Source organism: Garra rufa, chromosome 11, assembly GCF_049309525.1.
Source record: "Garra rufa chromosome 11, GarRuf1.0, whole genome shotgun sequence".
Classification (NCBI taxonomy): Eukaryota; Metazoa; Chordata; class Actinopteri; order Cypriniformes; family Cyprinidae; genus Garra; species Garra rufa.
In genome coordinates, this window is record NC_133371.1 from 5851597 (window position 1) to 5865566 (window position 13970).

At 34.0% G+C, this 13970-nt stretch overlaps 1 protein-coding gene across 1 annotated transcript; it reads left to right on the forward strand.

Annotated features, from left to right (window-relative positions):
* Positions 1–10642: 10642 nt before the first annotated feature.
* On the forward strand, positions 10643–13416 carry snrpd2 (small nuclear ribonucleoprotein D2 polypeptide). Its single transcript, XM_073850843.1, has 3 exons — positions 10643–10741; positions 11197–11376; positions 13007–13416. Coding segments are annotated over exons 1-3 (357 nt in total). The 5' UTR covers positions 10643–10739; the 3' UTR covers positions 13182–13416.
* Positions 13417–13970: the final 554 nt, after the last annotated feature.

Below are 13970 nucleotides of genomic sequence, written 5' to 3' on the forward strand. Positions count from 1 at the left end.
ATCAGAAATGTTTGTTTCGCAACAAATTAGCATATTAGAATGATTTCTAAAGATGTGTAATAATGATGAAAATTCACAGCAATAAATTTACTATATTTTTCATGTTATCAATGCAGCCCTAATGAATATAGATTCTTTCAAAAACATAAAAAAAAAACTCAGTTATCTTGACCTGTAGTGTATTATTAACACAGAGTTTGTGTTGTTTTTGTGTTATTTTTTATGCATTATTTTCCTGTAAGGCCAAATATTTGTGGCCAAATCAAATGCAGTCTTTTGCAATTTTTAGTCCCAAAAATAAAAAATGAATTCCACTGGAACAAAAGTTACCCAAAGTATTTTAAGCAAATGATGGCAACACGCTGAGTTTAAAAACTGTGCACTTCTTAATAAAAAAAGGAAGTAGCTAAAGGAAACAATCATGTTTTGTTCTGACCACATATGTCTGTCAAAGCGTTTTGATGCTATCATGTTTTTTTTTTTATATACGGCGCAGAGTAGTTTGGGTGAGTTAGGATGCAATATGTTTAAGTGCATGATTCTGTCCGGTGTTTTTCCATATGTCAGGTGTCTTGGTGTTGTTCAGCATTTACAGTCACTCACATAATCCTGATTGTGTGACTATTTCCTATTTCATACAATGAATTAGCTTTACACAGCCTGCAGGTCTTGGCCTGTCATTTTGTCTTGACACAAACATGTATCCACTTCAAGGAAATAAATGTTTTGGAGGAACTTTTGTTGCTGACAATTATTTGTTCATTAATTGTTAAATGACAGAATTTCCCATTTTTAAATTCCAGACAGGTAATAGTTTTTCATATATATTTAAAATGCATATGCACAATATTAAATAAGTTATAATTTTATTGTTTTATTTGTACTTTAAAACCTTTAGGACCTGAAATAACCTATGCACTCTTAAAAATAAAGGTCATTTATTGGCATCGAGGTGCATGAAGAACCTTGAACATCAGTGGAGCCTTTCAAATGTAGAAAAGGTTCTTAATAATCAAAAAAGGTTTTTTAGACTTTTAAAATGTTCTTCTAAATGGTTATTTTAAGAACCGTTCACTAAAAGGTTATTTGGGGAACCAAAAATTCTTCTATTTCATCACTGCAAAAACACCCTTCTGGAATCTTTATTTTTAAGAGTGTAGTTCACATCTGCAAGACTAAATGACCTAACCGTTGTTTTTTTTATTTATTTATTTTTTTATTTTCCAATTAACGTCCTCATACAAATCATCACCTTAGAATTATAAGGTTTATCTGCATTCTGAGCACTTTCGAGATATTGAGCTTCAAAGTTTTTGCATTCCATAGACTTCTGTAGATAGAACCATTTTTGTTTTCTAAAAAAAGGCCCAAAATGTACACAGCTTAGAAACATCAAATAATGTAAACCAATTGTCACAGAATAAGACTATATAAATAACTCAATTTTGACAAAAATGTCAGATAGAACCTTATAATTCTAAGGTGACGAAATATATAAAACTGTCCATTTAATAACTTTTAATAGTGTTTCATTTTCAATATGCTGTGATTTATACAGGCGAAACAGAATAGATTAAGTCTGTTTGAAAAATTCACATGACATGCCGTCTTCTTAAACTCATCCTACACTGCAAATGCTTTTCTTACTTGGATTTTTTGTCTTGTTTCCAGGCAAAATATCTGAAAATTCTTAAATCAAGATGGATTTTCTAGACAAGTAAAAAAAATTTTTTTTGTTTTCAGAAAAAAACAAGCCAAAATTTAGTGATTTTTTGCTTAGAACAAGCAAAATAATCTGCCAATTTCTTATTATTATTTTTCTTACCCCATTGGCAGATTATTTTGATTGTTTCAAGCAAAGACACTCTTAATTTTGACTTGTTTTTTCTTAAAGCAAGACAATCATTTTTACTCGTCTAGAAAATCCTTCTTGATTTAAGATTTTTTAGATATTTTGGCTGGAAACAAAACAACAAATCTAAGTAAGAAAAGCATTTTTTGTAGTGTATGAATTAATAGATTATCGATTTATTAAACAATATATTGAATTTAGGAATTTATGATTTACTATAATGCAGTGTTTTATGAAATGGTTTATGTTTGTTAAGTAACAACACAATGATAAATAAAATTGATTAAACAGGTCTAGCTTGAGTCTATAGAACAAATCTGGAAATTAGTTTTTCACATCTTTCTCCCCTTCTCTCTCTCTCTCTCAAACACACACACAATGTCTGAGCGTCCCTAGAGTGCGATCACAGCCTCAGCTCAGTAATGAAGTGGGTCTCCTTTTTCAAATGGCTGAGGAGGGGAGAGATAAAAAGAGATGATAGAGGAAATTCAAAGAGAAAGAGAGAGAATTCAACCACAGCACACTAGAAATAAAAAAAATCACTTTCATCAGATTACACCACTTCAAATAGACACAAGTGGTTTTTCACATTTGTACAAGTTGCGGTAATTGAGTGAGCTCCATGAAATGTGTTGCCCTTGAACCAAGGAAACCAGTTACTGAGTACAGGTTTCACCTCACAAAAACGGACCAGCGAGCAAACCTTACATGCCCTCACTGAGTTCATGCCGTTTCCCAAATCTGTGTTTGAAATGTATTTTTATTACTTCTATTTGTTATTGAATAAAATTAATAAAATAAATTTAAGTGCTTTTTAAGCTAGTTAATAAATGGAGAAACACATTTTTTTATAATGCATGTTACATGTTAAATAGGAAAAGAGTAAATTATGCATATTTACATGCAACTAACCTTAAACCAAACCCTAATGGACCATATGCACGGATAACTTCCTTGTTTAAACAAGCCAGCTCAGTCATTTCCGGTCAACTGTACTGTGCCTTAATATGAGTCTACTTTGCTTGTTTTTTTTTTACATACTCCATTCACAATCGAAGCAAAGTTTTGTTTGTCTAAGAGAACCAAACGTCATATATAGCATTTTAAGAATGACAAACGGCAGGTAAAAAAAATTGCGAGTAAATTGGCTAAATATGTGCGAGTAATTGCTATGATTAACAAAAACTGGAAGAAACATCTGACAAGCTGATGGCAAAAAAAAACAGCTGTGCATTAAATGATTCAGACTAAATTCAGAGTAACAAAACTACAGCAGTATCAAGATTGTGTTGGTTAAATATAGACTATTTAATAGCTTTTATAGTTCAAGATAAAGCTTAAAAGATGTAGTTATTAAACTATATAAAATATTTCAAATTCACATCGATTCATATTGAGTGCATTATTTAATTCTTATACCATTTATATTTAACTTATTTCATTCGTAGCGAACTATATATAAGTATTTAAATAATTCACCCTTATAGGCTGTTTGTGTCTGAGCTTATTTATTTATTTATTTATTTTAATGACTTTCTGCACTTGCTATACAATATACAATAGTGTGGTAAAAGTACTACAATTTATTATACTAGTAATTTTAAAATAAATCAAAAAGCAAGACGTCCTGAAACAACTAGGAAGTTGAAATGGCAGCTGCAGCCAGTGATTGATCCTCTGCTGCCATCTTCAGGTAATATGGGTCATTTCATATCATTTTTATCTTGAAAAGATGTTTTCCTTGAAAAGACATGAATGAAAAGTGATTTTTTTAAAAATTAATTTTATTGCACAGCTGTATAGTTGAAAAATAATGAGGGCTTTAAAATATTACAAGATTTTAAAAATGTGTTCATGACTATTAGGCAAGTCACCGATTATCAAGAATATGATTAAGATGTCCTTGAAGAGAAGTATCGCTAGCTAGCTAACGTTAGCCTAAACACGTTATGATAGTGTTTAGCTCTCAGCATTTAAATGTACAACTATACAGGTAATGTCCTGGGATTACCAGGCTCCGCATTTAAATTTTATGTTAAATAATATGAAACTGAATGTTGATGCTGCTATCATTATTTACGTTGTGCGCATTATTTACGTATGTTGCAAAATATTATTTTTCTCAATTACTGATAAGAACTAAGCAGTGGAGGAGTCTCAAGAGTGTCTACCTATATATATAGCACATGTAAAATAAGCTTCAGCAGAAGTTTACGAGCTGGCTTATCATTGTGCGGAGTTTCTAAAGAACGCTCTGTGCATATGGTCAATTGGCACTATTTTATGTGCATTTCGAAATACCCCAAAATGAAAATTAGCTGCAAATTTAGTGATGCAGATGAGTTTGTTTCTTCATCAGATTTGGAGAAATGTGTCATTCCATTATTGTCTCACCGATGGATCCTCTGCCGTGAATGGGTGCCGTCAGAACAGCTGATAAAAACATCAACATAATCCACAAGTAATCAATTTTTGGGTGAACTATTATTGTAAATGTATAATTACACTAGTACAAAGACACCTTAAAATAAACAGGAATATCATACTACCCTCCAAAGGCAAAGTGCAGTAACTACACATTTGGTCAAAATTCAGTTAAGGCCTAAAATGGACTTTGTGACAACTGTTTTGTCTTGTGGCAAAGTTTCCTGGTTAAATTGTGTCCCGTTGCAGAGAAAAGAGATGAGAGATGAGAGTGTCAACATGTTTGACTAGCTGGTGTAAAAACTTTAAAGGCATTTTTCTCAGTTTCAGTGTTGGCGTAGTTACTGCACTTTGCCTTTGGAGGGCAGCATACTACTCCTCCTATTATTATTACGACTTACATTTGCTAAAATGCTTCCTGCAGCCTACACATTACATCACATTTTGCTCTGGTGAACTTTACCTCACCTCTCAATATTACTTGAAAGGAGTAAGAACACACAGATATGTAAAGACGCCTCTCAGGACAGCTTCACTGTAACCTTACTGTTGGCAAACTACAATCTCTGATGCAAAAGATAACTGTAACTTTTGCTGAGTTATTATATTATTTGTCTGCAGGGCAATGAGAGGCGGAAATGAAGAGAGAAAAGCTGAGAGGTAAACAAATAGACAGGTGTAGAGATGCCCAGAGGCTGCTGTAAGTTGAGACTATTTTCCTTTAATTTGTGTAATAAATGTCAGCCTCTGTTTGACAGCTATGACTAACAATTTCTACACCCCTCCCTCACACTATGTACAGCCTGCAATAGAAACAGCTGAGATATAAATCTTCTGAGCATGTGCTTCTCCACATGATGCCCTGAAGCTGGTAGGTGTCCTGAAACCTTCTGGTGGGACCACACACAAATGCACACTTTTCATTTCAAGTTTTTCTAACTTACTTCAAGGTTTATGTATAGTTTGAGAAAACATGTTGTAACATTACAGTTGCAATTAAAATTATTCAGCCTCCCCAGAAACGGCAGTACTTTAAATGATTTTTGCTCTTTCTGAAGATCCAGGACTAAATTGCATCTACAACAGTTTTCTGGCATATTAAAAGTGATAATGTCAATATATAATGTAATGTTTTTGAGTTGTAGGATTTAGGAAATGCATGTGCTGAAGGTGAGTTATCCCATTAATATATATATATTAATGGGATAACAGCAGATGTACAGTATAAACCTGAAGATAAACATTTTCATTTTATTTAGCACACTGAATGTTATTCTAAAGCTTAACAGCTCTTTGCCACCCTTAAAAATAAATCTAAATGGACATACCATAGACTTCTTTTATGCTATAATTAATACATTTATTTTTATTCATCCAGTGTTATTATTTATTTATGTGCTCATTGTAATTACAACAGACTGACAAAGTCTTTTTATATTATTATTATAATGTAGAAAGTCCTAGAAAGTTACTAATTAAGAACGTCCACAAATATCTAGTTTATATATATATATATATATATATATATATATATATATATATATATATATATATATATATAACAATAACCATTTTATTTGCTGTTTTTGTTGTGCTACAAAACAGCACATAAAATTGGCAAATAATAACAGTAAAGCAAAGCAATTGCATAATTTATTAATGCCGCAATGCACTCTGGGAGTCAGCGAGTACACTGCAAAAAAAAAAATGCAAAAAATTTCTAAACAAGTAAAAATTTGTGTCTTGTTTTTAGTAAAAACAAGTCAAAATTAAGTGAGTTTTTGCTTAAAACAAGCTAAATAATCTCCCAATGGGGTAAGAAAAATAATCTAGTTGTCTGCTTAAAATAAGATTTTTTTTCTTTCCCATTGGCAGATTATTTTGCTTGTTTTAAGCAAAAACTCACTTAATTTTGACTTGTTTTTACTAAAAAGAAGATAACAATTTTTACTTGTCTATAAAATCCTTCCTGATTCAAGATTGTTTAGATATTTTGGCTGGAAACAAGACAAAAAATCTAAGTAAGAAAAGCATTTTTTGCAGTGTAGCTATACTAACTGCAAATTGATATTACATAAAATTTTAAGTTAAATGAACTGAACTTGGTAATTAATATTACTAAACATTTTAAAGTAAATAAACTGATTTGTTTTAAGTTCAAATTACTTATTTTTTTAGGGCAACCAGTTTCCTAATGTTTTTTAAGTAAATTCAACTTATCTGGGTTTATAGTGTATCGCAAAGAAACCCACACACAAACGCTCCTTGAACAACTTTGGTTTCTGTTTGTAAAGAGCACTTGTAAGACTCTAAAGATGGGAGGAAGGAAGTGATCTGAAGAGGTGAAAACATTAGCCGCCGTACCTGAAAGACTCGGGGCTCGGTGTGCATTTTCTAACGATAGCAAAGCTTTGTAAACCAATTCCACAGACATGATCCTCAAATCTCCACACTATAGGGTGCGATTATCCTGAGCAAACCCACCACCCTGTGAAATCACATGGGTAGGATAGGGGTCCGTGGGCGCCCGCCTGTCTCTAAGCAGTAAGCCAATCCCCTGGAGCCTAAGCGGCGTACAGACTCGCATCTTTGTCCGACTCACAAACTCACCACATCATACAGCCGTCTTTTCTGTCAGTCATGACACATAACAAAGACATGTCTGTTTGGTCTACACACCTGACCCCTGCCCCGTGAATATTACCCCACACCACGGCTAAGAGGCCAGACACATTCTTCTGTTATCGATACATGCTCACTTCAATGAGGCAGATCACTACATCACACTGTTGCATTTCATCACAGCAAAACATTTTAGAAGTAGCAGAGGTAGCCAAACATTACAAGCATATAGTAATTAAAAGCATAATTGTGTCTGCAATTGAAACCACACACATACATGTATGTATATACACTACAAAAAATGCTTTTCTTACTTAGATTATTCGTCTTGTTTCCAGTCAAAATATCTAAAATTCTTACATCAAGAAGGATTTTCTAGACGAGTACAAATTATTGTCTTGTTTAATTATTAGTCAAAATGAAGTGAGTTTTTGCAAATTACAGTTACACGCAAAATAATCTTCCAATGGGGTAAGAAAAATAATCTTATTTCAAACAAGATTATTTTTCAAGCAAAAACACACTTAATTATGCCTTGTTTTTTCTGAAAACAAGACAATTAATTTTACTCATCTAGAAAATTCTTCTTGATTTAAGGATTTGTAGATATTTTGGCTGGAAACAAGACAAAAAATCTAAGTAAGAAAAGCATTTTTTGCAGTATAGGAAAGTCAGTCACTTTTTAATTTTAAGAATGATTATTTAACACTTGTTCGGGTCATTCCTGTTATACAGTGACTTTTCTGTCACTTTGTGATTTACTTATTTTCTTTAAAACGAGTCATATATTTATAGGATTTTTTATAATATTATTATTATTAATTATATGTTTAGGTCTTATTTATCACTTAAACAGAGATAATACACATTTAAAAATAAATTTTGTATTTTACACAGTTTTTTTTATTGATATAGGCATTCGGTTTTATCATGTCCTCAGTGCAAAGTAATCAACTTCCACATATATATATAATATATATAATATATATATATATAATTTTTTTTTTAATTTTTTTTACAATTTTAATATGTGTCTCTAAAGTCACCTTCCACCCTGTTAGTATGTTCTTTCTTGCCTTCCAAAATAGACTGCAATTCCATTGAGACCATTTTAAAGAAGTGATATTGTTAATTTGTCCCACTTGAATTCAACTGTACAGACTGAGGTAAGCCTCAACTCTGAATCCTACCTTTTTTTTAGCTTTTAAAATGTTACCCTGTTTGTCACAGTCTAAAAGTTCCACCCTGTTAGGCTATGTTATGGACCATGTTTGTCTGGTCAAAAAATGTAAAAAACATATCTGACATAGTTCTGTTTATCTGTAGAAGATTAGAAAGCTAAATGTTTATCACTCAAAGAGCTACAGCTACAACATATAATATTTTTATATTTCCCTGCTTGCCCCAGTGGGCAGTCTTTTTTCCTCCAAGCTTGGGTTCTGGATTGTCCACCTTGTTAGTTTCATGAGCGGGGAGATATAAAAATATTATAACGGGGTGGAAAATCCAGAACCCAATCTTGGAGGAAAAAGACCGCCCACTAAGGCAAGCGGGGAGATATAAAAATATCATAACAGGGTGGAAAATCCAGAACCCAAGCTTGGAGGAAAAAAGACAGCCCACTAAGGCAAGCGGGGAGATATAAAAACATTATAACAGGGTGGAAAATCCAGAACCCAAGCTTGGAGGAAAAAAGACAGCCAACTAAGGCAAGCGGGGAGATATAAAAATATCATAACAGGGTGGAAAATCCAGAACCCAAGCTTGGAGGAAAAAAGACAGCCCACTAAGGCAAGCGGGGAGATATAAAAACATTATAACAGGGTGGAAAATCCAGAACCCAAGCTTGGAGGAAAAAAGACAGCCCACTAAGGCAAGCGGGGAGATATAAAAACATTATAACAGGGTGGAAAATCCAGAACCCAAGCTTGGAGGAAAAAAGACAGCCAACTAAGGCAAGCGGGGAGATATAAAAATATCATAACAGGGTGGAAAATCCAGAACCCAAGCTTGGAGGAAGAAAGACAGCCCACTAAGGCAAGTGGGGAGATATAAAAATATCATAACAGGGTGGAAAATCCAGAACCCAAGCTTGGAGGAAAAAAGACAGCCCACTAAGGCAAACGGGGAGATATAAAAACATTAAAGAGTTGTGAGAAAATGAGATGCAGCAACAGCAGGTCTTTAAGTCACAGCAGCAAACAAAGCTATCAAATCAACGAACAAAGGTAACAGATAACAAAGATAATTGTAGCTATAATATGGATTCTTCACTTAATGTGAGAAATTGTTTTGTTTTACAGAAAATTAAGGCAGGGAAAGAAAAAACAAGAATAGAAATTTGTAAATATTAAGTTTTTGTGCATAAAAAGTGTCTGTAAACAGGGCATTTGTGTTTGTCTGTTAATTTAGTTCATCTAAACGAATTACAGAATCTTTAGTTTAATTAATTAATTATAAATCAAAAAATATTTCTTATGTCTGACTTCTCTAAACTGTAATTATTTCTCTAGCCACCTCAGCAGAGAATTGCTTTGCCACTTGTCATTATGATTGATTGTGAAAAGAAACCACATAGCTGAGTCATTCCATGAAAATGGCACAATTTGAGTCCCTCTCACCTCTTATGGTGTATTTCATCTCTTGGGTCACCAAACTTTATATTTAAACAGCTTTACATATATATTGAAATGCACCCTTTAATACAGTGTAAAAAAACTGAACTAATTTTTATCTTTTTATGAGAAATAATACAGTTTTTTCCTTTGACACCACCTATTTTGTAATGTCCCTCATGGCCTTGATGAAAGTTTACTTTGAAAATACCAAATCAAACTATTTAAAAAGTCAATAAATTTTGATATCAACCTAAACATCTATTTGTGCTCTTTTTCTGGTAATGTTTCTTTTTTTTTTCAAATTTAATTGTTAATTATTAATTAAAATCACAATTATTTCTGTACCTGAGTAACCCCTCAACCCCGTTACACGAATGATCCCACCCCCATAAATAAAATGGTGTGATCCAGAATCTATTTTTTTGTGTCCCTCCCCCAAAAGAAATCTAGGTTTTCTTTTGTATTGTTTTGAATCAATATTATATAGGTGCAGTTCCACACATTACAGATGACAAACAATACCTGTTAACACTGGTGTTCCACCCTGTTATGCTCCAATCCACCCTGTTAGACAAGTCATTTTAAATAATAATTTGACAGCAAACTTAAATATTTGGCATCCTTTTGTCTTATTTTATGATGTGAGGAGCATTAACAGCATATATATGTTTTTAAACAAAATTCAATTGTTTTATGTTTCAAGAATGGCATTAGGGACATATATGACCCAGGAAAACCTCATTATTGATTAGCATTTACATTATTAATATTTGTGATGACTATTAGGGTGGAATATTTTCACAGCCTGTGTCTGAACAATCTACCCATAACTATTATTTTTTTAAATCCCTGAACATGGCCAATATGTATTCCTAATAGTTAAACATGTCACTATTTTGGTGGTAGAATGCTAAAAACATGAAAAAAAAAATTAACTTTATAGAGCCAAAATGTTACTGGATACCAGGAATGACCTGTTAACTAATAGTGGAACAGACTATATCTGGTCATTTATTACAATGGCAACTTCTCATTAAATAGCACGTATGAAAACTAAAATTGGCTAAAAACAAGCTTATGAATTTACAAAACCGGAACCGGAACTTACAACTCAGTAAGGCGGCACAGACCCGGAAGTGATTTTAACGTTGTGGAAACGTGAGGCGCTTGTGTGCAGCTGCTCTCATTTCAGTGAAGAAGAAGAAGCCGAAGCCTAATAAAACATGTAAGTTAGTTTTACTGCACTCAGCATATAATTATAAACATTTGAACGCTACTGCAAGGATTTAAATAACCATGTTGTAGTTTTATAGCCGCTGTAGAAATCACTTAGTAGCACTAATGCTAACGTTAGCCGCTACAAATGAACTTTCTATTGTATTGGCTGTTAAGATTCTCCTCTCTTTTTGTTTGTTTTGTAAACGTCGTGTTTGGTTGTTTATTCATTGTCTTTCTCATTGCTTCCGTTTTTTAACAGTTTTACTGTGAATATCTTGCCGTAGTGTTTATTGTTTATCGCTGTTTGTCAAAGCTGAGGTATTTTAGGCATGAATTCTTCACATAAGTCACTAAACGCGACATATTTTCTAACTAGTAGCTGTATATATGCTCTGCAAGCTGTGGTATTCATCTCAGCTCTTTATTCAGATTTTCTAACATCTCTCTCATTCTCTTTATTAGGAGTTTGTTAAACAAGCCCAAATCTGAGATGACTCCAGAGGAGCTCCAGAAGAGAGAAGAGGAAGAGTTCAACACCGGTCCGCTTTCAGTGCTCACCCAGTCTGTGAAAAACAACACACAGGTTCTTATCAACTGCCGCAACAATAAGAAGCTACTGGGCAGAGTCAAAGCATTCGACAGGTACCTGATGTGATTGCTTTATATAAATGTACTCTGTAACTACACACCAGCTTTAGTGACATGCACAGATTGCATAACAAAGTCAATCCTAATGCATAACACACACAAAAGTTTATATATGCCAAGACAGTGGGTCTTAGTTAATAAAAAAATGTGTAGATTGTTGTGCTCAGTAGAGCTTCAGCCCGATTCACAACATTTTAGTCTTGTTCTTAGACTTATATTAAAGGCTGTATCAGCGATTCTAGGCTGAAACATAAAATGTCACATGACTTTCGCTCTGCCTTCCTCACATCCCTGCACCAGTACGAAAATCCACAACACCAACCCCCTGACGGTGATTGGTTGGAACACGGTTTGTTTTTCTGTGGAATGGTTGGTAGCACCAATAGTTTTTTTGGCATATCTCGGACCCTAGGCTGACCACAGAGACGCGTTTTTTTTACAGCCGATTTATGGGGCAGGCAGCGAGCGGATCGTGAAGAAAGGTCAGCTGAATGTGACACTTTATGTTTCAGCCTAGAATCGCTGATACAGCCTTTAATGCATTTGAGTGTTCAAAACAAGCGGCCATGTGCCCAAGGTTAGTCATTTGCATAAAACACACCTAAACCACCTCCCCATAAGGGGAGATTTCCATTCCGTTCCTTCAGTTTTTCCATCACTTTTAGCAAATATATGACATGCTTTTACCTATGGTATGTGCAGCTAGATCCTCAAGCAGTGCCAAGTGTGCCATCTTCAAAAAACGATTTGAAAAGCAATGAACACTTTTTATACAGACCTAGATGACTCCTTTGCCAGCTGTACATATGCTAGGGCTGGACGATATGGTCAATTTATATTGTAATACATTTCTTAATGGGCCTTTTTTTACACTTCTGCGTTCGAAAAGCGGAAGTTTAGAATAGTAGCATAAAAAAACCTCCACTGCAGCCTATATCAATAGCTGTGCCCATAGCACAAAATAGAAATTCAGCAGAGATACGTCTTCTAAAAACATCAGTCATTAATTGAGTATTGTGAAACCAAGGAAGATGGCTTTGTTATCCCAACGTCAATTTTGTGACTTAAAGGGGAGCGTGCCAGCCATACTGTATGTGTATGAGCAACACTTCAGAGTTTGACCACATTGTTATTACAAAGCTGCAAGAAAAACAATACCAACAGCATTTTGCATTAAAGGGCATGTCAGTTAGGCAAAGCTTAAAATGTTAATTACGACTAAAGACTGGTTTGATTTTTTTTTTTCATGCACTTACTTTACGATGCAATCCTCAATAATTATTTCAAATTAAAGTTGTTCAAATAAACTAATATTTCCAGCCTATAGACGATTATTTCGAAACAATAACGATGATAATTAGTTTTTTTGAGCAGCAAAGCAGCATGTTAGAATGTTTTCTGAAGAATCATGTGCCACCGAAGACTGGAGTAATGATGCTGAAAAGTCAGCTTTGAAATCACAGGAATAAATTACATTTTAAAACATGGTGAAAATAAATAAATAAATTCGGGCCAGTGTTTGATTTTGTTCGGTTTCGGCTTCAGACAAGAATTTTCATTTTGGTGCATCCCTAGTCAATAGTTTTCGTGATTTAGGTGCTCACTCTTTTCTCTGGATTTTCAGACATTGTAACATGGTTCTGGAGAATGTAAAAGAGATGTGGACGGAGGTGCCTAAGAGTGGCAAAGGCAAGAAGAAGTCAAAGCCAGTGAACAAGGATCGTTACATCTCAAAGATGTTCCTGAGAGGCGATTCGGTCATCGTGGTGCTGAGGAACCCACTCATCACTGGGAAGTAAAGCTGACGTGTAACACGTCTGTTCCAGTACAGCCAGTCTCTCCTGGACGCTCATACACCTCAACAACTCTCACTCACTTGTCAGCTCATGGTGAAGTGTTAATTAGAAATGTCAGCTAATTCAATCTTTTGCATTCGAGGAGCAATGCATAGTTTGCCTTTTACTGTGACAACTGTATTTGGATGGGACAAAATATAAAGATGATGCCATTTGAACCTTTTTTTGTTTGTTGTATAAAAATGTTTTTTTTTTTTTCTAAATAAACCTTTGGCTATACAAACTTCTAAATGTGTTTTATGATTCTTTCAGAAATTGCTTACGGAGTGTTCATCAGACAAAAGTTTCACGTTGCTGTTTGTCCTCTCGCTGTCTGGTGCCCGTCTCCATCCGACTCTCATTTGGTCGAGTCCCTCGAAATATTTCACCCTAATGTTCTTTAAAAAAATCTATTTTACACTATGCTCTTAAAAATAAAGGTGCTTCAAAAGGTTCTTCAAGCGATGCCATAGAAGAACCATTTTTGATTCCACAAATAACCATTCAGTCAAAGGTTGTTTAAAGAACCATCTCGTTCTTACCTTTTTGTTTTATAACCTGAAGAACCTTTTGTGAAACAGAAAGGTTCTTCAGATGTTAAAGGTTCTTCATGGAACCATTTAGACAAAAAAGTTCTTCTACGGCATCATGAAGCACCTTTATTTTTAAGAGTGTAGGTTCAAAAAATAGTTCCCCTCAGCACCTTTTGGACAAAAATGTCCTCATTCAAACCCATTAAAACTGTGATGGGGC